General features: G+C 52.0%; 2 protein-coding genes and 1 long non-coding RNA gene across 7 annotated transcripts in view; 2 read left to right on the forward strand and 1 right to left on the reverse strand.

Moving 5' to 3' along the window:
• Positions 1–17,504, forward strand: ADCK2 (aarF domain containing kinase 2). Of its 3 annotated transcripts, none has more exons than XM_047694472.1 (8): positions 1–1,215; positions 3,417–3,563; positions 5,968–6,096; positions 7,095–7,190; positions 9,849–10,100; positions 11,479–11,607; positions 12,641–12,694; positions 17,096–17,504. In XM_047694472.1, exons 1-8 carry the CDS (start codon positions 283–285, stop codon positions 17,234–17,236), a joined length of 1,881 nt encoding a protein of 626 aa, XP_047550428.1. In that variant the 5' UTR covers positions 1–282; the 3' UTR covers positions 17,237–17,504. The 3 variants fall into 3 exon arrangements, with proteins under 3 accessions (XP_047550428.1, XP_047550429.1, XP_047550427.1); XM_047694473.1 differs by lacking the exon at positions 17,096–17,504 and adding an exon at positions 13,229–13,367; XM_047694471.1 differs by lacking the exons at positions 12,641–12,694; positions 17,096–17,504 and adding an exon at positions 11,946–12,081 and having other exon boundaries at positions 11,479–11,723.
• On the reverse strand, positions 4,698–22,125 carry LOC125080588 (uncharacterized). Of its 3 annotated transcripts, XR_007121415.1 has the most exons (5): positions 21,773–22,125; positions 19,138–19,353; positions 9,759–10,239; positions 6,094–6,174; positions 4,698–5,195 (listed from the first exon to the last, which is right to left on the reverse strand). It is a non-coding gene; the product is annotated as an uncharacterized LOC125080588 (long non-coding RNA). The 3 variants fall into 3 exon arrangements; XR_007121416.1 differs by lacking the exons at positions 4,698–5,195; positions 9,759–10,239 and adding an exon at positions 17,914–17,986 and having other exon boundaries at positions 6,067–6,174; XR_007121414.1 differs by lacking the exon at positions 4,698–5,195 and having other exon boundaries at positions 6,071–6,174.
• Positions 22,110–23,227, forward strand: part of NDUFB2 (NADH:ubiquinone oxidoreductase subunit B2) — a 9,193-nt gene continuing 8,075 nt past the window's right edge. Inside the window, exon 1 of the mRNA XM_047694474.1 lies at positions 22,110–22,278. Coding sequence (XP_047550430.1) covers positions 22,181–22,278 — 98 coding nt within the window. The 5' untranslated portion in view covers positions 22,110–22,180. The remainder of the gene's footprint in view (positions 22,279–23,227) is intronic.

Genomic DNA, 23,227 nt, shown 5'->3' on the forward strand with positions numbered 1-23,227 from the left:
AAGCGAGGTACGGGGAGGCAGTGGGGTGCGGAGCGGGGACGGAGGGGCCGGGCTGCGCGGCCTAGGGGGCGCGCCCTGCAGAGCCAGACTGCGCATAGCCTGCCCACACTTAAGTGTACACGCAGGGTCTGAGCGGCGCGGGGTCTCGCTGGTACCCCACTTTTAAGTGGGATACTCAGCTGTGACCCTGGACTTGTGTCAGCCTTGCCTAAAGCGTGAACATAGATGGGTGCCCTTTAAGTCGAGGGCAGGCAGCCTAGGCCCGAGGACCTCTGGAAGAGGATGGTGACCCCCTGGCGCTTCTCCGTCAGGGTCTGCTTGTCGCACCTAAGGGGTTTTGAGCTCAGAAAAGAACTCGGCCTTTTAAGATCATCTGGATGCTCTCGTAATGCCAGACTCTGTTGGCTTCTGCTTGGTACTTTACCCAAACTTATCTCGACCTATGGGGACAGTGGTGAGGGGGCCCCTGAGAGCGCGTGCCAGCGAAGAGCCAGCTGGAGTGACCTCGCTGAAAACGGACCACTGGAGAGAGTCTCCCAAGAGGGGCGGCTCGGAGGCCTCTTTCTGCACCTCCGCATCTGGCTCCGGGCTGGGGCTCTCTTGATGAAATTCTTCCCTCTCCTTCTCTTCTATCCCCTCACCTACCTGGCTCCCAGCGTCTCCAGCCTCTGGCTCTACCTGCTTCTGAAAGCCACGGAGACTTCAGGCCCAACCTACATCAAACTGGGCCAATGGGCCAGCACCCGTCGTGATCTCTTCTCAGAGGCTTTCTGTGCCCAGTTCTCCAAGCTGCATGTCCGGGTGACGCCCCACCCTTGGACTCACACAGAACACTTCCTGCGGCAGGCGTTTGGGGAAGACTGGGGGAAGGTCCTCTGCTTTGAGAAGAAGGAACCTGTGGGTTCAGGCTGTGTGGCCCAAGTGTACAAAGCACGTGCCAATCCTGCCTTCCTGGAGAATGACAGTGTCCGGAGACTTGTTAAGGCCTCCAGCCTGCAGCCTTCTTCGGAAGCTGGGGCAGTCGGGAGGCTGGGAGATCTCTTTGGACCCCCGGAGAAGGCGTGGGGGTTTCAAGGAAGTCTTGCTGACCAGTCCTTTCTAGAAAGGCTGCTCCTCCCTGAAGCTGACCTGGTTGGATCAAATGCAGTCGTGTCTCAGTCTTTAGCACGTGCCCACCGACCTGAGCCAGATCACCTCATCCCTGTGGCCGTGAAAGTAAGTGCTTGGATGGCTTCAGCAGACACTTTTTTCTGTCTAAAATTTTACCATGTCCATAGAGCTGTCCTGGGTCAGGCATCCCCATTTGCAAATCACCCCACATTGCTTTCTGCTGATTTTTCTTAGCTTGACTTTTGTTTGTGTGCCTATGCTGTGCACTCTGTATTTCTTGGTTTGAGGGAGTGGCTGTGTGAAGAGGGTTTGGGATCTGTTGCCTCTGTGGGTGGAGGAACCACTACTCAGCTGACCTGCTCCTCTGGGGTGAGGATAAGTCAGAGACAGTCTCAGACGTGCTGGGGCGAACCCAAGATGGCAGTATTCATTTGTACAGAAGTGGCTTCCTCCTGTCACTTTTCTTTTCTAGTCACCCCTGCCTGGGCTCCATCATTTTTTTTTTTAAAGACTTTATTTATTTGACACACAGAGAAATCACAAGTAGGCAGAGAGGCAGGCAGAGAGAGAGAGGAGGAAGCAGGCTCCCCGCTGAGCAGAGAGCCCAATGCAGGACTCGATTCCAGGGCCCTGAGATTGTGACCTGAACTGAAGGCAGAGGCCCAACCCACTGAGCCACCCAGGCGCCCTGGGCTCCATCATTTTTGTCTCCGCCCTCTTCCATCCCGTTCAGCATGGTCCCAGGTGTCTGGCAGACCCTGGTGGCAGGTACCCTTGATGCCTCGCCTCTCTTATACCTCCTTGGAAACAGCCCTCTCTTTGCACCTACTGAATCATTCTTTCCAAGGCCTGAGGCCTGGCTTTTTTTTTTTTTTTAAGATTCTATTTATTTGCCAGAGAGAGAGAGAGAGCAAGCGAGTACACACAAGCAGGCAGAGAGGCAGGCAGAGGCAGAGAGAGAAGCAGGTTCCCTGCCGAGCCTGATGCGGGACTCGATCCCAGGCTGCCGGGATCATGACCTGAGCTGAAGGCAGCGGCTCAACCAACTGAGCCACCCTGGCGCCCCTGAGGCCTGGCTTTTTATAAATGCTGCCAGTGATTCCCATGAGCAGGCATGTTTGGGGAATACTGGACCAAAATATCCTCTGCTCTGTGGTATACCAAGGGAGTGGATGCCAGCTGTGTACCAGGACAGGTGCCAGTCATGGTAGACACATTATTTAGTCTGTAGTAGCTGCCTTTGAGGTAGGCATTGGCTTAACTTGTATCTTTATATATCGCCGCTTTGATCTCAGCTTTTGAAAGGACTTGATGTGGGGGAGCAGGTAAGGACTATTACCTCCATGGTCTGTTTTGTTTTGTTCTTAGATTTTATTTATTTGAGAGAGAGAAAGTGTAAGAGAGAGCCCGAGCAGGCGGGAGGGGCAGAGGTAGAGGAAGAAGCAGAATTCCCACAGATCAGAGAGCCCAATCCCAGGACCCCAGGATCATGACCTCAGCTGAAGGCAGACGCTTTAACCAGCTAGGCGCCCCATCTCCATGTTTTAAAAAGAGGGGCGCCTGGGTGGCTCAGTGGGTTAAAGCCTCTGCCTTCAGCTCGGGTCATGGTCTCAGGGTCCTGGGATTGAGCCCTGCATCGGGCTCTCTGCTCAGCGGGGAGCCTCCGTCCCTCCCCCCGCCCCCAGCCTGCCTCTCTGCCTATGCGGTCTCTGTCAAATAAATTAAATAAATAAATAAATAAATAAATAAATAATCTGAACAGGAGGCTGAGAGGTTGATATCTTGGCCAGTTTCAGACTGGGAAAGAGTGGTAGAACCAACAGGCATTTGAAAGCAGACTCTTTCATCCCACCTCAGTGCATCCTTGCTGGGGTTCTGTGACTCTAGATGCTTCTCTGACTCGGGCCCTGGTACCGACCCAGTACCTGGTGTGCTCAGCAAAATGCAGATCCTTGCCCCATCCCCAGAGTTGGTGATGCAGAAGGTCCTGGAGGAGGCCTGGCCGTCCACATCTGGGCACTCCACGGTGACTCTGATGCACACTAAGGTTTGGGAGCTGCTGACCTAAACTTAAGGTATTTGGAAGGAAAAGCCAGCCTGTTCTTTCTAGCAAAGCCAAGTGCAGCCCGGAGGGGCCGGCCCTGGCATCTCAGCGGAGGCATGCGGGGGCGAAGGAGGTAGGAGCTTCCCAGGTGTTGGGCCCACATCCGTTCTGCTCTGATGAGAAGCTGGCTTGGCTCCCCGGTGCTGGGCCCTGGTCCCATCTGGGTGATCGTCCCCTCCTGATGCCTTCCTGTCCCTGGCAGGTGCTGCACCCTGGCTTGCTGGCGCAAGTACAGATGGACCTGCTGCTGATGAAGATGGGCAGCCGCGTCCTGGCACTTTTGCCGGGAGTCAAGTGGCTTAGTTTGCCCGAGATCGTGGAGGAATTTGAGAAGCTCATGGTCCATCAGGTGAAGTCTCCTTCCCTCAACTGCAAATCGCATGTCACCTAGTTCTTTCCATCCGCTGTTCAGCAAATACTGAATGGCTGCGGGATTTCCCAGCGTGTCACAGCCGGCGTGGTGTGATAGTGGGGTAGGTAGTGGTAACTGACGTAACAAGGAACGCCGGATGCCACAAGGCGATTTCTTGCTTGTAGCAAAGTTCCGTGTGGGTGAACGGAAGGAGGGAGAGGGAGCTCTACTCCATAGTGACTTGGGGACCCATTTTCGTCCAAAGGTGGGCACGACCATCTTCAACCTGCATCATCTTGGGTCCATGCAGAATGGGCAGCAGGTCACGGAGGATCCGGTATGGGTTCTGGGGCCTTCCTCGTCCACAGGCCAGGGCTTGACTGCCACGACCCAGTGTGACTGCGCGTGTGCTTGGGAAGCCTTCTTCCTTAGCTCATGGCAGGGAAGTGCAGGGCTGTGGTGAGGCCTTCAGCATCACTACCTGTGCCACGGGTGGCTGCCGAGCTCCCGGGTGAGAATTTGTGAACTCTAGCACTGTGCCTTTGCTCCGTTTCCAGGGCTCTTGAGTAGACAGGGCCCTCCATCCTGTCCAGGACCCTTAGAATCCTTGTTTGAATAACAAGACTTGGGGAACACACTTTGGGGGAGGTCAGGGCTCCAAGTAGGGAACCAGCCTGGCCTCCCGTTGGAGAGTGTGAAAGTCAGCAGTCTTTCTGAAGCAAGGTGCTAGGTCCTCATTTATGTCCTCCGACGTAAGGTTTTAAGTCCCAGGGACGCATTTTAATGTTTAAAAGCTTTGCTGTATGCTATGAAATAATGTAGTTTTGTATTTAAAAGAATATTACAAGAGAGAAAATAGCTTCTACTCCCACAGCCATCTCCACATTACTGTCAGTCCCACCAGCTATGCGAGCTTTGGTTCCCCTTCTAGATGTCGGATGGACAGCATGGGGTGATGAGTGCGATTTTCTCGTCCGTGAGGAATGTATGGTAGGCAGAGGCTGCTGATCCGTAAATATCTGCAAGTAGCGCATGATCTCAGAGACTCCTGTAGAAGTCTCTGCAGAGGTCTCTGCAGCTTCAGTTGGGTTCCGCTGGGGCCTAGACAGGAAGTGGTCTTTCTGTCTTGAGGGTCAAGGCTCCTCCCCAGACTCAGGCTGTCTTGGGAGGTGTTTACAGTTGGACCAAATAGGGAAGAACATTCCCGTTAGAGGGAATAAGGAAGGCAAAGGAGAGAGGGGGAGGCTCAGGTAGGATGGGATGTCAAGCGCCATACGGACTGGGGGAAGCTAGAGTTCAGGGCCGGAGAGGACACGGGAGGCACAAGAGATGGGTCTGAAGAGACAGCTGCCTTGGATGTCATCCTCAAGAATTTAGACTTCGTCCCGCAGGTAGTAGGGAGGCACCCCACAGAAGGGTTAGAGAGAGGGATGGCAGGAGTCAGGGAGCCCCACTCAGGTGCCTCTGTTACGGCCGGTGTCTGGTGACTGGTTGCCAGTCAGCTTGGGACCCGCAGATGGGTAGAGCGGGGAAATGGATCTGAACGTGCTGAGATCGGAGATCCACTGTTAGTGGCCCACTGTGTGGAGGCCACGAGAGAAGAAGGAATGTGCAGTGACTCCCAGGCGCCTGGCAGGTGGGGACAGTAAGTTCTGTTTAGACATGGTGTTTAAGGGGCTTTGGGCTTCTGTGAAGCTTCAACTTGAAGAGAAGTGTGGAGCTGCTGGCGGGGTCTGGCCAGGAGACCTAGGTCCTGAGAGGAGTTGTCAGCTGAGGGTGGGAGGGGATGGAGCACGGGAGCACAGGCTGGCCAAGGGCAGCCGCTGAGAGAGTGTCCGCGCGTGGGGGGCACACACAGGAGGAAGGGCTGGGAGACCAGACCGAGAGCGAACGGCTGGAGGCCCAGGGAGGATCATAGGGGGAAGTAAACAGCAGGTGCCAGGAGGACAGCTGTTCAGAAAGAAGGGGGTTCTCAGTGGCACCAGTACCGGGTGCCCCGAGAGGTCATTAGGATCAAGATGGGAGTGGTCCCTTGAGTCTGGCAAGCAAAAGGCTTGCTGAGTGTAGGGAGCAGTGCAGTGGACCGAGGGGAGCAGGCCGCTGGAGAGCCATGAAGGTAAACCCCTGGGATGGGGGAAGGGCTTCAGGGGCTGGAGTGAAGGGGGGTGAGCAGAGAGGGAAGGGACTGGAGGCAGGCAAGCCCAGGTGCTACAGGGGTATCTGCAGCTGTAGCTTCCAGAAGTTCCTGGAGGCCAGACCACCCCTCCAGGGTTTCCTGGGGCATTCTGCAGGTGGGGAAGGGGAGGCTGATGGATGTGGGGACTGGCTAAGCTCTATGGTGATGTAAAGGCTGCTGCCCCGAGCCCAGATCACCTCTCGTCCCCTTTCCACATCTCTCTAGATCGACCTGCGTTATGAAGCTCGGAATCTAGAACACTTCCAGTGCAACTTCCTGAATGTGAATTCTGTCAAATTCCCCACCCCCCTGCGTCCCTTTGTCACCAGGGATGTCTTGGTGGAGACTTACGAAGTAAGTGAGAGCTTGCTTCCTGGGGCTGTGTCTTCTACTCAGGGCTGGTCCATCTCCGCTTCACCTGGAGGCTTCCGTCTGAAAAGACAAAAGCCAAGAAAGCACGGGATTACTGTCCGTAAAGCTGAGGGGAGTTTGGATGCAGCACAGGGTGGGGAGGCTGTGTAGGGAGGTGGCTGGGAGTCTGGACGTGGCCTCAGACTTTTCTGGACTTGAAAACCTTTCCATTTTATTTGCTGGTGATGTCAGTTTCCTCCTGTGTAACAGTGGGTGCCTGTCTCTGCCTCTCAGGCTTGTCCCAGAAGTCAGTGACATATTGAATGCAAAACGCCTTCAGAGTTTGCACAGGGGAAGTACTCAGCAGTGGCCTTAGCTGTTGCCTGGTCCGGTCCTTTGTAAAACTGCTAAGGTTTGATCCAGGGAAGTGACACGAAAGGCCCATGTTACTGGCTATGTGACCTTGAGGAAGTTCCTTAAACTCTCTGGGCTTTAGTTCTTCTCTTTGCCACTGCTGAAGAACAAGATCGATCTCAACGGGCACTTGTCTCAGCGGATAAAAAACTAACCTACATGAAATGGTTATTTACTATGTCCTTCCTTCTCTTTCTCCCCTTTCTCTCCATTTTCTTGCTCGAGGTCACAGAGCTCACTCATGGCCTTGTTGGCTGATTGCTGATCAGAAACTAGCTCTCCTGAGCCCCGCTCCTTGTCTTCTCTCATGACGTTACATCTCTGTGGGCAGCAGAGTCACGGGTTTCCTCCAGAATAAACCGAGGGGAATCGTTTTGTTTTTGTTTTTGAGAAGTGTTACCTAAGGGAAAAGCGGGCAGGTTCAGATTAACTTGTGGATGACAGATTCAGAGGGATCGTGAGGAAGGGAAAACTCTTTGGGAAGAGTAAGGATGGGAAGGCAGCGGGATGGGTCATGTGGAGGTGGGGAGCAGGGCAAGGGGGTGCCGTCTGGGGTCCAGCTCTTTCTCCCCTGACATTCCTTAAAGGAGAGCGTGCCTGTGTCCAGTTACCAGCAGGCGGGGATCCCCACTGACTTGAAGAAGCAGATTGCCCGGCTGGGGATCAACATGCTGCTGAAGATGGTGAGCGGGCTGGGAGGGAGTGCTCCGGCCCTGCGCGGGGTCATGAGGAGATGGCAGAGACGCTGGTCCTGGTGGGCTGTCAGGGTGGGGGGTGGTGAGCAAAGAGCAAGCCACCATGTTGAGAGTCTGCTCCAGATATAGCGGAGGCTACCAGAACGCCCCTTCATCATACGCCTTTCTGTTAAGCACGGCATCTGGGGCGTGCACCAGTCACCATGCCGGGTGCTCCGGAGCAGGGAGCCAGACCCAGGCCCTGCCCAGGTTGCCTGTGGTTTGGACAAACAGCCAGAGACGCCGTGCGCTCAGAGGTATTTCGTTCATTTGTCCAGCAGCTGAGCCCCCGCTCTGTGTCCTGCCCGGAATTAAGTGCTAGGTAGACGGCAGTGAGCGAAACGGACCTGGTTACAATGTTCCTGGAACTACCATTCCCTGGGAAGACAGGCCACAGATCAGTAAAGGATACATAGGGACCACAGGGTCATTCAGGAGGGGCCCGTCCTGGCCTCAGGGTTTGGCTGGCACGGGTGACAGCGGCCGGGGGCTGGATGGCTTGTTGTAGGCAGGAAAGAGGATGAGCGTCCCAGTCTGGAGGGCGCAGAAGCTGGGTAAGAAGGAACAGGTGTGTGGTTGGAGTGGGAGGAAAGGACCCAGGTGACTGACATGGCACGGTGAGGGCAGAGGCCGGTGGCCACAGTGGGAAGAGGTAAGCATAAGAGGGAGCGGGCCCAGCCTCTACCTCTAGCCTCGAGTGGAAAGTCAGCCACCCCCGACTGAGGACCGTGCCGGGAGAGCTGCGTGTCCGCTCGGTCGGCGCGTGCTGTTTTACCATAACTCTTTGTGGTGGGAGTTCAGTGGGGAACCAGGCCCCAGGGCTCCGAGGGGCACCTTGGGCCAGAGGGGAAGCAGCAGTGGGAGCAGCTATGGGAGAAGCAGCACCAAGCAGCACCCAGGAGACAGGAGATCATAACAGGCTCCAGATAGCAGGATCGAGAATGGGGGCGAAAGCTGGGGGGCCGAACTGATAGCCATGTGCCGGGTGGTTCAGCCCTGGGGTCAACCAGTGTTTTGTACCTCTAGCCGGCAGGCGTGCCAGCCCTGGCTTCTCTAGTTCTCAGGATTTTCACCAGAGCAGCAGCCGTTCTCACTTCCTTCAGAGCCAGAACCCAGGACCAGGAGGGTGTCTCTGGGGCCCGGGGCTGTGGCAGATGTCCCCAGAGAACCTCTGTAGCAGCAGCTCTCTGCACCCTCCCCTGGGGCTCTCCTTCCCCTTGGGAAGGCTTGCTGGTGGTTTCTGACCGCAGAGATGACTTTTCAAAGGACGCACATTCCTGTCCCACAAAGTCACACCTGACTTCTGTCCATCATAGTCCCTGGAGCTTTCTTTCCTGCTTAGGAGGTTCAAAACCACTTCCCCCTGCACACCCGATTCTGTGTGCCAGGATGGCTGTTGGTGTCACAGTTAGGCTTCACTATGATGGGCAGAGGGAGGTCATGGAGGGGAAGTCTGATTTAGGAAATGTTTTTTTAAAAACGTAGTTCTGGGGCGCCTGGGTGGCTCAGTGGGTTAAGCCTCTGCCTTTGGCTCAGGTCATGATCTCAGGGTCCTGGGATCAAGCCCCGCATTGGTCTCTCTGCTCAGCAGGGAGCCTGCTTCCCCCTCTCTCTCTGCCTGCCTCTCTGCCTACTTGTGATCTCTCTCTGTCAAATAAACAAATAAAATCTTAAAAAAAATAAAAAGGTAGTTCTGTGGGGCACCTGAGTGGCACAGTTGGTTAAGAGTCTCCCTTCAGCTCAGGTCATGATCCTGGGGTCCTGGGATTGAGCCTCCCACCCCAGTCCCCACTCAGCAGGGAGCCTGCTTCTCTCCCTCTCCTTGGTGCTCCTTCTGCTATGCTCTCATTCTGTTAAATCAATCTTTAAAAATAAAATAAAATAAAAATAAAAAGGTAGTTCCATGCATTTTAAGAACTTAGAATTTGGGGAAAATCTTCAAGCAATGGGTAGATAATTATTCTGAATTAGATTATTACTTCTAAAATCACAGAATAAAACTAAATCCAAGTTCAGGTTGTGATTTCAGGGTTGTGATATGAAGCCCCACATCGGGTTCTATGCTCAGGGCAGAGTCTGCTTGTCCCTCTCCATCTCCCATTGCCTCTCCCCCTGCTCATGTGCGTGGTCTCTTTCTCTCTGTCTTTAAAACCAATCAATTAATCAATCTTAAAATAAGTCCTTTAAAATGCAGTTCAGTCTTTGGTTTTTCATGTTCCCTTATAATCTTTTTATTTTTATTATTATTATTTTTAAAAATTTTATTTGTTTGAGAGACAGTGAAAATGAGAGAGATCACAGAGGGAGAGGCAGGCTCCCCGCTGAACAGAGAGCCTGATGCAGGGGTCAATCCCAGGACTTTGGGATCATGACCTGAGCCAAAGGCAGATGCTTAACCCGAAATTATTTTTTCTTAAAAATGTGAACCTGGCCTGTCCCAGGACAACTTCTGAATGCATGACATAAGCAGTGAGGCCTTATGTACTCCACCATCTTACTCAATCCCTGGGCACTTACTGTCACCTTGGAAGCTTTTCTGCAAATGGCCTGGTGCCGCTGGGGTGGTGAGGGTTGCCTCTGCCTTGAATAGCACCGATCTCCTTCCAGATATTTGTGGACAACTTTGTCCATGCAGACCTCCACCCAGGGAACATCCTGGTCCAGGGTGCCGACGGTCCTTCCAAGAGTCGAGAGGCACCGCTGCAGCAGATGGATGTCTGCGACACGCTGGTGGTGGCCATGACCCCCGCCCGCTGCCCTCTGCGCCTGGTGCTGCTGGATGCCGGCATCGTGGCGGAGCTGCAGGCCGCGGACCTGAGCAACTTCCGGGCCGTTTTCATGGCTGTGGCGATGGGGCAGGTGAGCCCCAGCGGGCCTGCGGGAGCTGGGGATGATCTTTCATTGCAGGACGACTCTGCCCTTGTCAATCTTGCAAATGCCTGTGTTTGCCACGGGTGCTCCTGCTGGACATGGGTGGAACGGAGCGAGAGGGGCAGGACTGGGAGGGAGGAGGAGAGAGGAAATGAAGCCATCTAAGGGGTCTTTAGTCAGAATGTGCTGATGCCCGTGGGGGACACCTGTTCCAAGCGGCTCAGGGTTTGGGATGAGGGGAGGAAATGACTCCAGCCCGAATGCTGTTTTGTACCAGTAGTTTCTCTTCCCTCACCAGTAGGCCTGTGGGTGGTCATTGGGAACACTGGCCTCTTGTCTGAGTAACCATCAGGCTGGTGAGAAGCAGCAGTACAGAGGACTTCCACTCCAAGTGTAGGAAGGTCCCTTGGAATCTGGATTGGTTTTTGACTCCCGACCCCGTGGCTGCGAGGGACTTCGGTGGTTAAGAATTATTATTTGCAGAAAGGGATTCGGCACAACCTCTACTGAGTCAACTTAAAGTATGATGTCAAGAGTGATCAAGAAGAAACCCTCCGACCAACTGGTGTGGAATTTTCCAGCAAGAAAGACCCTGGCAAAGAGAGAACTGTTTTTGTTTTTTTAAAGGCAGAATTCAGGGGAGCCGCTGCTTATTTGGAAGCCTTCTGAGGGGACAGTCCAAAGGCTTGAGTCTGAGACAGTTGAAAGTGTCCCCCGAGTCAAGGTTAAACACTGAGGTCCAGTGGCAGGTGGGGGGGGCATTCCCCTGCACAGATTGGGATGAAGGAAAGTTACAGTCAGAGAGAAAGAGCTCGGCTCCCGGGGCTGCACTGTGGGAGGTGAAAGGCTCTGGGAGTGACTACTAGGGTGTTCAGGGAGACTAGGAGGCTCTGGTCTGAGGGTGCCCAGGGTGGAGGAGGAAGGCTGGAGCACAGAGGCTGGGTCAGGTGTGAGGAGGGAATTCTCCTCAGCCAAGAAGAGCGTCCACAAAGCGAGTGGCTGTTCCAGTCCAGAGGCCAGTCCCAGTGACTCTGGGGATAAGGCTGGTTGGTTAGCAGGGCCTCGTGGAGCGTGAGTGGCAGGACGCTGGCTTCGCGCCGTGCCCTGTGCGGCTGGTGAAGGCGGAGGAGATGATGGTGAAGGAGATGGCTGTAATAGCATGGCGGGGGGGCTCCCACCAATTTCAAAGTCTCTGTCGGTTACCATGTATTCTGGATGGGGTGAGATTAAAAACGGATGGGTGGTCAGAGGCAGGATGGTTGAAACCTTGGGTGGAAGCAACTGGGATAGGAGGAGGTCTGGGCAGAGTGTCTAGTGTTATGACCTCTCTTGACTCTACCAAGTTCCTTGCCTTCGTGTCTTGTAGGGCCAGAGAGTGGCTGAGCTCATCCTGCATCACGCCCGGGCCAGCGAGTGTAGGGACGTGGAGGTGTTCAAGGCTGAGATGGCCACACTGGTGACCCAGGCCAGGAAGAACACCATCACCCTGGAAAAGGTGAGCAGGCCGCTCGAGGGGCGGAGGCCGTGGTGGTGTTTACCACCCAGGCTCTTGGATGGAGCAAAGGTCGAAGGTAGACCCTCTTTATGGGAGAGGTCTCAGGCAGCGTTGAGTTTTTTTTTTTTTTAAAGATTTTATTTATTTATTTGACAGAGAGAGATCACAAGTAGACAGAGAGGCAGGCAGAGAGAGAGAGAGAGAGAGAGAGAGAGAGAGGGAAGCAGGCTCCCCGCCGAGCAGAGAGCCCAACGCGGGACTCGATCCCAGGACCCTGAGATCATGACCTGAGCCGAAGGCAGCGGCTTAACCCACTGAGCCACCCAGGTGCCCTTGAGTTTTAAGGCAGATGAAGGGCAAACCTGTCCTCTGCCTGCGTCTTCTGGGTGTGAGCAGGTCCCTGGCATCCCTGACTCTCAAGAGTGGCTCCTTGACCTGGTGGCTGCTGGCACAGTGGCATTTATAGTGCCGTAACCCCTCCCTGTCCCCGGTGTAGCCATTCTGCTGCTTCACCCGGGAGCAGTGGCTCAGCTGAGCAGGGAGGGAGGGAGGACGAAGGCCCCTGAGCAGCCAAAGGACATACCTAACATTGCTGTTCTTTATTTACACGTGAACAGAAGCCCAGTGTGTGTTTTAGCCACAGTTCTAGCAAACTTGACTTTTTTCTCACTGAGTGCACGGTCTGCACTGGCAGGAGCTAGTCAGAGCAAGGAGTGAGCCCCCGGTAGTGAGGAGTGGCGGCTGCACCCCGGCCCTTCCCATCTCATGGATTTGGATGGGATTTCTGTGTGTGCTGGAGTGATGGGAGTGATGGGGTAGCAGGGCCTCGAGGCTCAACTCCGCCAGTGATGGGAGCCACGATGGTGTGTGTGCGGTCCTTTCTTGAATTTGTCCAACAGTTGGTGTGTGTGTGTGTGGGGTGGTTGTGAGTGTGGGTGTGAGCGGGTGTGGGTGGGAGGATGGGGAGGGACGGGGCTGGAAGGGAGAGGATCAGTGGATGGGCCTCTGTAGTCAGTTTTATTCTGTTTTCCAGCTTCAAGTTTCCAGCCTTCTGTCAAATGTCTTTAAGTTACTGATGACTCACAAGGTGAGGCCTCTGGCGGAGTCGAGCTCCCATGCTCTGGTTGGGTTGGTGGGGAAGGGTCTGGGGAGGCGGGAAGGGGGCCGCAGGGTGCTGAGAGGGACCTCTCCTACAGGACACCTCAGTTGTGCAAACATTTTCTGTACTAGTCCGTTTGTGTGAAGGGTGTTGTTTCTGTTTCTTGACATGGTCACGGCACGACCACAGTTGGTCGTGGTACCTGTTAGTCTAGCAGTCTCAGTACTCGTGATCCCTCACTGGAGGAATATGTTTTTACAAATGCAAAAACTGACTAATTCAGGCTTTCCATACCTCTTCCCTCCTCAGTTCACATCACTGATCCTTAGTCTTAATGTAAGTCATGCTTAGTTCTTGGCTGGGATCGGAGCAGCCCAAGAGGAGGTGCCTCTTGTTCTGGTGCGTTTGGAGGTCGCAGGGGGGCTGTCTGGGCCTTTGCCTCCTGGCCCAGTCCCTTGGAGGGAAGTGGCCTCATGGTTCTTCACCTCGGCCTTCACCTCGGGCTCTGTCTCCTTGTGACAGATGGCGGTCTGGGGCCACTCTCCAGAGTCAAGCTGCCAGCCGAGGGTGTAAGGTGTTGAGGGCAGGCCAGGTTCTCCTCTGAAGATGGCCTCTCCTGTTGCTTCTCTTGAGGTTCTGCAGTCTGATAATGAAACTCTGCATGGGAAAGGCAGCTTTTTTTTTTTGGAAATTACATTAAATATTTTTTATTTTTTATTTTTTATTTTTTTTAAAGATTTTATTTATTTATTTGACAGAGAGAGATCACAAGCAGCCAGAGAGGCAGGTAGAGAGAGAGGAGGAAGCAGGCTCCCTGCTGAGCAGAGAGCCCGATGCAGAGCTCGATCCCAGGACCCTGAGATCATGACCTGAGCCGAAGGCAGCGGCTTAACCCACTGAGCCACCCAGGCGCCCCTACATTAAATATTTTTGATTAAACTTCTAATTTTGGAATAATTGTGGACTCACATGCAGTTGTAAGAAATAATACAGAGAGCTCCTGTGTATCCTTTACCCAGTGTCCCCCAGTGGTAGCATCTTACAATATTGTAACAGGGACTGACATTGATATAATCAAGGTACAGAATATTTCCATCAAAAGGCAGCTATCTGACAAGGATTGTAACACACAGCTGAGAGTCAGAAGGGTGTGTGGCCTAGCGCCGTCATCTTACAGGAGGCATGATGGAGGCAGAGTGGTCCTTTTGCCTCCCTGGGCCTTGTGGGCGGAGCCCAGACTTGACACACAACTAGGGGGTCTCAGTCCTGTGCTCTTCCTGCCGCTCCGCTTCTGCTCTGCAGCGGCTGTGTGCTTGGAACAAAACCGACGCACAGCCTTAGGGCTTCCCCAAGTATGCCATGGACTTGCGGGGTAACCGGTCCAGCGAGCCCATGTGGGATGCCTGTCACCTGGCATCGGTTGTGCTGGGTGCTTTTCATCCAGTGTCTCATTCAAATCTCAGGACAGTCCCCCGGGGCAGGTATGATCTCTGCCATATTAGCCGCATGAAGAGATGGGCCCCGAAAGGTTAGGTGGCTCCCCACGTCCCACCGACTGTGCACAGCAGAGCCACGGTCTGCACCCGTCTCCGGCTCTAGGGTTGCCTTTGTTGGTGGGGTTGTGGTAAAAAGCTTTATGCTTTCCAAAACTTTTGACAAGTTCTGTTTTAAAAATGACTTTAATATCTTGGTGGGTTTGGGAAAAGCTTTAATCATTGTTAGGGAGTGGGGCTGGAGAGAAAGAGGAGTGAACACACACTCCTGGGAGTTCAGTTGCACGCAGTGTGGAGCAGGTAGTCGAGGCTCACACTCCCCAGCGCCGGTCTGCACGAGCCTCTCCCAGCCCCTAAAGCGGGCTGGAGGACTGGGAGAGTCGTCTTGGGGGTGTACGCTGAGCTCCCTCTCTGCACCCCATAGTGCCTGATTTAGCTGTGTCATACTTGTCAGTATCCCTCTTAAGCCCCTCCACGTTCCTCATGGCAGACACCTAAGCCAAGAGGCCGGACAACAAACCCGCAGCCACACGGCCCCTGTGGCAGGTTCAGGATCCGGGTGCTGGCAGTCTGACCACAGAACCTGGACTCGTATGGCTTTGTCCTCCTGCCTCCTGTGCTCCAAGTCCTGACACGGCCTTCCCGAGACACAGTGGGGGACACAGTGGGCAGAAGCTCCCTAAAGCTTTGCCATTCACACTGCTGTTCCCGGAATGGAAGAGCAGAGAATGTCTGGTACAAGGACTGTGTTCTAGGTACTTCACTCGGCGTTTAGCTTTTTTAAAAACTTAAAAATGTTTACTTACAGTTAAAAATACAAATACAGAATTTACCCTAACCACTTCCGGTGCACAGTTCAGCAGTGTCAACCATATGCACAAGGTTGTGTGGCAAATCTCTAGAACTTTCTGAACATGCAAAATGGAAACTGTATCTATTGAACAACTTCCTATTAATTTCTCTCTCTTCTCGGCCCCTGGCAACCGCCATTCCACTTTCTGTTTCCATGATTTGGGTGACTTTAATTATCTCGTATAAATGGAGCTGTGCAGGATTTGTCCTTTTGTGCCTGGATCATTTCCCTCACCATGATGCCGAGGTTCATCCAGATTGTAGCATGTCACAGGATTTCTTTCTCAAGACTAAAGAATATTTCATAGTGTGTGTGTATATCGTATTTTCTTCATTCGTTCATCCATCCATGGACATTTGGGCGACTTCCACCTCTTGGCTATTATGAATGATGCTGCCGTGAACACGGACGTGCAAGGGTGTCTTTGAAGACCTGCTTTCAGTTCTTTTGTGTATTTACCCAGAAGTGGGACTGCAAGACTATATGGCATATTTGTGTTTTTTGAGGAAGCTCTATACCGCTTTTCCACACAGGATTTTACCTTCCTGGCATCAATATACAAAGGATCTGGTTTTCCAGATCCCCACCAACACTTGTCGTTCTGACGATGGTCATCCTAACAGGTGGGAGGTGGCATCTCATTGTGGTTTTGATTGCATTTTCCTAATGATTAATGATGGTCAGCCTCTTTCATAGGCTTGCTGGCCATTTGTATGTCTTTTTTGGAGAAATGTCTATTCATGTGGCACTTAATTTTTTAATGAAATATTTGTTAGAAACACAGAGTAGAAAGAATATAGCAAACACTGAAGAACTCAGCACTCAGCTTAAGAATGAAAGCATTTGGGGCGCCTGGGTGGCTCAGTGGGTTAAGCCTCTGCCTTTGGCTCAGGTCATGATCTCAGGGTCCTGGGATCGAGCCCCGCATTGGGCTCTCTGCTTTGCAGGGAGCCTGCTTCTCCCTCTCCCTCTGCCTGTTGCTCTGCCTACTTGTGCTCTCTATCTCTCTGTCAAATAAATAAATAAAATCTTAAAAAAAAAAAAAAAAAGAAAGAAAGCATTTCCGGTGGTGTTGAAGCACCATTTAACTCCCCAGACAGCTTTTCAGGCCTAGCTCTCTTCCCCCTCACACAGTGGCCTTGAGCAAGTCACTTAACCACCCTGTGCTTGAGCTTCCTTTTAATAGAATGGGGATGATGATAGTACTTCTTTTTTTTGTTTAAAGATTTTTATTTATTTATTTGACAGAGACACAGTGAGAGAGTGAACACAAGCAGAGGGTGTGGGAGAGAGAGAAGTAGGCCTCTTGCTGAGCAGGGAGTCCGATGTGGGGCCTGATCCCAGGACTCTGGGATCAGGACCTGAGCCGAAGGCAGACACTTAACGACTGAGCCACCCAGGTGCCCCATATGATAGTACTTTTGAGAATTAGTTGAGTAATTCACTTAAATTGCTATTACTATTAACCTGGCTCCAAAGGGGAAGAAGTTGGGGTGCCTGGTCTGCCTTTGGCTCAGGTCAGGATCCCAGGGGTACTGGGATGGAGCCCTGCATCGGCTCCCTGCTCAGCAGGGAGCCTGCTTCTCTCTTGCCCCTGTGCTCATGCTCTCTCCTGTTCTCAAATAAATAAATAAAATCTTTTTTAAAAGGGTGGGGGGAGAAGCTCTTCTGTGTTTGAGCAAAGCCATTTGTGCATGGTCTCAAAAGGCTACTGCAGATCTTGAAGAATGACCCTCGTGTATATTTATAGTTTCTGGTTTAGCTATGAAATATTCATTGTATTATTTTTAAGTCATTCAAATGTACACACACCCACCCCTAGAGAAGTACACGCTGCATCCCCCAGATTTTCCCTTAATATTTCTCGTACATGGGAGGTTGGTTGAGTAGATAAGATGGTGGGGAGAACGATGAGGTAGGGGAAAGAGTGTCAGGTACATGGTAGAAGTCCCAGCAGGCTTAGAGTGGACAATCACATGGTCACCCAGGATACCGTCTCTCGATCAGAGGGCTTTAGAAAGAACCAGTCTTTTTCTGTTTCAGGTAAAGCTTGAGAGCAACTTTGCCTCCATTGTGTTCGCCATCATGGTGTTGGAGGGCCTTGGCCGCTCACTGGACCCCAAACTGGACATCCTGGAGGCAGCAAAGCCCTTCCTTCTGAAAGGACCAGCGTTCCCCCGCTGACCGCAGCAGTGGGCCTTCGTCTCAGGACTAAAGGCCACTTCCGACAGCCTCTCCTGTGGCAGCCTGAACATTTTAAAATTGGGATGCATGGAAGGCATACCACATTTTTTACCCTGACTTGGTTTCAGGCATCTGTTTTAAAAGCTTTGGTTACTTAGGGGAAGTAAAGGGAGGGAAGACTCCTAGCCATTCAGTCATGGATGCTGGGCCTGGTGTTGGGGATAATAATGTTCTGTGGAGGAGGACAAATAAACTGAGTTATTTTGTTTTCTTGTTTTTGTCTCTTCTCTTTTTAACCCTGTCTGCTTCCGGATCAGGTGGGTCCTGCTGGGTGTTCCGTGACTCTGAGATTTAAGTTGGAAAGTGTCACAGAATCCTGTAGACCCATGGCTTCCAAATGTTTCTGGTTATATACCCTACTGGTGAAATACATGTATTTACATGTATATGTGCACATGTATCACTTATTTATGGGTTTTATACAGGTCCTACCACCACTAGAAATCTCTGGAGGCATAGTATATACTTTGGGCAAATTTTGCTGTACTTCAAAATTATCTTGATAATTTTAAATATTTTTTGATGATGTCCTGAGCAATTTTTTTACAAGGTAAAATGATACCAGGGACAGAAGCAGAATGGGCTCTGCCATTTTCTTCAAGTTCCCCTGTGCTCACATGTTAGCGTTCAGACTGCAGTTTCTCTGAGTCATGTTCAGCCCCTTTTCCATTTGTCTGGAGTCAGTTTTGGCTAATGTTAACATAGAGTTAATAAAATCAGTATTTCCCATTAAACAGGGCTTGAATCTGCAGTAGCGCCCCAGCGACACCCCAGCAAAGGATTAAGGCGGCCACTGCCCACCTTTCCGCAGGGGGCCCACTCACAGGCAGTGGGCGGCCCATACCCACTGTGGGTGCCAGGGTCAGCTGGTGGAGTAGGTACTAGTAAAGCTTAGTTTCTTTCTTCCTTTCTTTCATTTCCTTCCTTCCTTTCAGATTTTATTTAGTTATTTTGAGAGAGAGAAAGTGTGAGCAGAGGGGAAGGGAAGAAGGAGAGAAAGAAGCTGACTCCCCGCTGACAGGGAGCGGGGCTCGATCCCAGGGCCCTGAGATCATGATCTGAGCCAAAGGCAGATGCTTAACCAACTGAGCCACCAAGGCGTCCCTAGTTTGTTTGTTTCTTTCCTTCCTTACTTTTTTTTTTGATAAGAAATAGCATTTTTGGGGCACCTGGATGGCTCAGCCATTAAGCGTCTGCCTTTGGCTCAGGTCATGATCCCAGGGTCCTGGGATCGAGCCCCCGCATCCGGCTCCCTGCTCAGCGGGAGGCCTGCTTCTCCCTCTCACACTCCCCTTGCTTATCTGTCAAATAAATAAATAAAATCTTTTAAAAAAAGAAAGAAATAGCATTTTCTCCTACATCCCAGTGGACTCTCTTGCTTGCTTTGGAGACCACTGCTCTAAGTAGTGAGTGAAAGTCAAGCTTTCTGCTCTCTGGAAGTTCTGCTCTGACCACAGGACTAGATTCTTCCATTCTTTCCTTCTCAAGAATTCCTCCCTGTCTTTTAGGAAGCAACTAAGGTTTAGTCAGAGGTTCATTTGGGGCGGATTTTTTCAAAGAGCTAGGGTGGCTCAAGGTAGCTGGGAGGGGGCAGTGGCACCATTTCGCTCCTTCATGGACACTCCGGCCAGACACAGGGCAATTGTGTCAAGTGCACATATGCTGTGAGGTGACGGGGGCATAGGCACAGAGCGGGCACTGCCCTGAGTCCACACCAGCACTACTGAGCTTTAACTAAAAGCCAATTGGTTTACTCACACCACTGTGACACTTATTAGTTATCTATCAGTGCCTACATACTACCCAAAACTTAGTGGCTTGAAAACAACAAAACTTAGTACCTCACAGTGTCTGCAAGTCCGAAATCTGGGTGCCGCTTCCCGGGTCCCAGCTCAGGGTTTTGCTCGGGCTGTGGGTATCTTGAGGCTCCACAGGGGTGGGTCTGACGCCAAGCTCATTCACATGGTGGTTGGCACAATTCAGTTCCCCATGGACTGTTGGACCGAGGGCCTCAGTTCCTCAGGAAATTTTACAGCAACAGAAAATGAACACAGGCTCTATGGAACAGAAGAAAAATGGGCAACAGATCTGCTTTAATATGGGTAATTTGCTTATTTTTAAATTAAGCATATTAAAAAGGCAAAACTTGATTCATGAAGTCATCTTCTTAAGGAGAAAAGGCTATGGCTACTTCCTTGGGTGAACAGGGAACCTGATGTGGGGCTCGATCCCAGCACCCTGGGATCATGACCTGAGCCGAAGGAAGATGCTTAACCGACTGAGCCACCCTGGCACCCCTGTGGAATAGGTTCTTGATTTGGGGTTAGGTGCTCTATGTTAGGTCATTTAGAGTCTGTCTTTCGTTAGCAGTTGTCAGTTTGTTAACACTTGACTGGGAATTTGATTCATCATGTAGCCGGTGAGAGCTCAGTGTCAGGGTTTGGCATCCTTCCCCTCACCTTCTGAAATGCATCCTTGTTTCAAATGGGGCGCTCATCATGGGACGCCTGGGTGGCTCAGTTGGTTAAGCGGCGGCCTTCGGCTCAGGTCGTGATCCCAGCGTCCTGGGATCGAGTCTCACATCGGGCTCCTTGCTCGGCAGGGAGCCTGCTTCTCCCTCTGCCTCTGCCTGCCACTCTGCCTGCCTGTGCTCTCTCTCTCTCTCTCAATCTCTCTCTGACAAATAAATAAATAAAATCTTAAAAAAAAAACCCCAAGTATTTAAATTAAAAAAATGGGGGGGCGCCTGGGTGGCTCAGTGGGTTAAAGCCTCTGCCTTCGGCTCAGGTCATGATCCCAGGACCCTGGGGTCGAGCCCCGCATCGGGCTCTCTGTTCAGCGGAGAGCCTGCTTCCCTTCCTCTCTCTCTGCCTGCCTCTCTGCCTACTTGTGATCTCTGTCAAATAAATAAATAAAATCTTAAAAAAAAAAAATGGGGTGCTCATCTGAGAACCCAAAAGAAGCCGCCCAACCCCTAGCAGCCATCATGCAACCTGCCTAAAGCAGTAAAGGATATACGCCCTGGGCGTTCTTAAAGCATGTCTGCAGAACGAACGTGCATCCCTGCTGCATAGTCAAAATAGTTTACTGATTGGACCCTAAACTTTTTATAGTAAAAAACCCCAGAATTTGTAATGTAAGACATTAAAGCCAAGGACCCCACAAGTGATCTATAAAACAATATTGCTTTAAGTGCAAGCAAGTACTGAAGTTAAAAGTTTTTTTTTTGTAATTCAGCAAGAAAGATGGTGAGGGTGAGGATGGATTTTAATTCGCCAGAATCAAGGTTTTGCTGCTTAGGAAGGGAAGAAATAACAAAGCATAAACATTTCCTGAATGTGTGGTGTGGGCCAGGTACTCTCTTAAATGACTCCCACTCAGATGGGGTCCCTGATACTCAGAGAAGTAGAGTGACTTGTCCAAATCCATAGAACTATTTACTGAAGTTTGAACTCTAGATATTTTGCCCCCCCCCGCTTTTTTTATTGTTTAAGCTGTGCCTCCCCTCCCCCCGGCCTTGACATCATAAATTCGTTCTTTGCTGGGATCAGGGAAGTTGTGTAGCCTGGGGACTGAGCTGCCAAGGAAGGATGATGGAAAGCCCTGTCTTCCCAAATCAAGAACTTCCTATCTTAGTGGCTCGTTCATGTCACTAGAAAGGGTAAGTGATGAATGGTAGCTCAAAGAAAGCCATGCTGGTGTATCAACTAGAAAGTCAACTTTTATCGAGAAGAAAGTGGATTCTCTCCTCCAATTTATATACCAAGTTAGAAGTTAGGATGGCAGGACAACAGGAGAGAGTCCTACAGGGCCAGAGGGTTAATTAATAGGCTGTTCAGAAGGCCGCAGGGAGTGTAATTGTAAGCTTTACCTGAGCCTAACTCCACGGAGAGAGATTGCCCCGTTACAGGGCACCTGGAGACCCACATCTTGGCACAGAAGGACAGGTGTCATTTATAGTCAAGGCACTCAACTCCCTAAACTCCCTAAGTACCCTATTTTTCTTGCCTGAGTGTGACCTCTTCAGTGTTTAGCTGAAGGAGCATATGATCCATTTCAAATTGAAATCCCCAAGGTGTGAGGCTGGCAGGCTAACCTTATAATTTAATCAAACCTGGAACTTTTTAGGAAAGCTGTAACCCACACAGCAGTAAAGACCCTAAGAATTTGCGGGAGTGACGTGGGGTGGGTATCCAGAGAAGCTCGGGGTCCATCCAGGATTTACTAGAAAGCACTATTTAGAGAAAAAGGCGAGAATCTAGAGCGTGGCTCAGGATCAGGGAATCAGAGCGCGGCGTAAACCGGAGGCCACGCTTAAATGCAGATTCCTCGGCCCTACTTCAGACTGCAGAGGATTTGAGGTCGGGCTCCTCAGGTGAATGTGATGCCACCAGCCCACGTAGGAATATTTGGGAACCATCGATGGACTACCGGTCCGTTATCAAGTTTGCAGAGAAACAGTAAGACAATGAAGACCTTATAGAGGCCGTTGTGAGCCTCTTGCAGGAGAGGAGAGTACAAAAGACTAGCTTTGGGGACGTCCTCTGGTTCAGAGGGTCCGGCGGCCTCAAAGGGTCCGGAAGGCAGTTAACTCAGGCGCAGCAGGCAGAGGAGCGGGCGGAGGTGGGAAAACACTACCTAGATCAGCAGTCGGGGAGGAGCGAGAGCCGACTCAGTGCTGGTTTCTAAGCACAGCGGTACAGAGGTTCCTGGAACCGAGCCCGAAGCCCGGCGACCCGATTACCGCTTCCCTCCCCGCGTACAACACCTTCGGCGGGGCGCGGGGACAAGCCGGTCGACGCCGTGACGTCAGGGGGCGGGGCGCCGGGGGGAAGTGGCGTAAGGCGGCGCGGCCTGAGCAGTGCTCTCGGGACGCGAGCTGGCATGTCGGCTCTGACGCGCCTGGCGCCTTTCGTTCGCGCTGGAGGCCGGTTGTTCAGAGGCCCCGGCTCGCGGGAGGCTGGAGGCAGTGGAGTTCGTCAGTGAGTGTTGGCTGGGGGAGGGTCCTCCCGTGCTTCTAACGGAAAACGCAGGTCTCCGGGACGCCTTCACCTTGACACCGGGCGCCTGGAGCGGGCCGGGTCCCTACAGCGACCTCCGCCCCGAGGCATGCTGGGACTTGAAGTCCGGCTCCGCGATCTCGAGGCAGGAGTGGGGTTGGGGGCTGGGCGGTGGGCTTGCTTGGCAGGTTTTAAACTGTCTTGGGCCACTCCGGCGCAGGGGAGCCTGTCGTCGGGAAATTCAGTTGATCGTAGAGGAGAGCTGGAGCTCATTGGGAAGCAAGAGCGGGAGTTGGGGAGCGAGGGCGTTCTGGCGGAGGAAAGAACTCGTACCTGTGTTTCCAAGCGGCAGGTGGGAGGCAAGGAGTGGCACGGAGGTGCCGCGGGAGACCTCTATGTCATTTGTTGAAGCAGTTTTAGGTTCACAACAAAATCGAGCGGAAGGTATGGAGATTTCCCATAACCCCCTGTCTCACAAGTGCATAGCCTCCCCCATTATCAACATTCCCCATGAGAGTGTAGAATTGATTGGCACATTATTGGCCAAATCCCGGAGTTTGTATTAGGGCTCAGTCTTGCAACACCAGAATTGAGAGCGAGCAAAGGAGGAGTCACCTGTGAAATAGCCCAAAAATTCGACTGGAGAGCGTAGTGCCGGGATGCCAAGGGAGGGCTCATCCGCCAAAAACAAATTGATAGTGCAGAGAGATTCAGTAAGAGCAGGATGGACAAAAGAACGTTGAATTTTTACAGGTGATGTTCCAGGCCCCTTAGATCATCACCTACATTTTTTTTCAAAGAGGCAGTGCAGGATCGCAGTTAAAAGCAGGATTCTGGCCCCAAACTGCCTCAATTCAAATTTCACCTCTGCCACACTCTAGCTCTTTGGCCTTGGAGAACTTTCTTGATGATCTCTAATTGCTTTCCTTTT

The sequence above is a fragment of the Lutra lutra genome, chromosome 11 (genome assembly GCF_902655055.1).
Source record: "Lutra lutra chromosome 11, mLutLut1.2, whole genome shotgun sequence".
Classification (NCBI taxonomy): domain Eukaryota; kingdom Metazoa; phylum Chordata; class Mammalia; order Carnivora; family Mustelidae; genus Lutra; species Lutra lutra.

Coding starts and splice junctions, on each gene's coding strand:
- ADCK2 (XM_047694471.1), top strand. CDS start 283: ATGGTGACCCCCTGGCGCTTCTCCGTCAGGGTCTGCTTGTCGCACCTA. Junction 1,216..3,416: donor TCATCCCTGTGGCCGTGAAA/GTAAGTGCTTGG, acceptor TGTCCCTGGCAG/GTGCTGCACCCTGGCTTGCT. Junction 3,564..5,967: donor AGAAGCTCATGGTCCATCAG/GTGAAGTCTCCT, acceptor ACATCTCTCTAG/ATCGACCTGCGTTATGAAGC.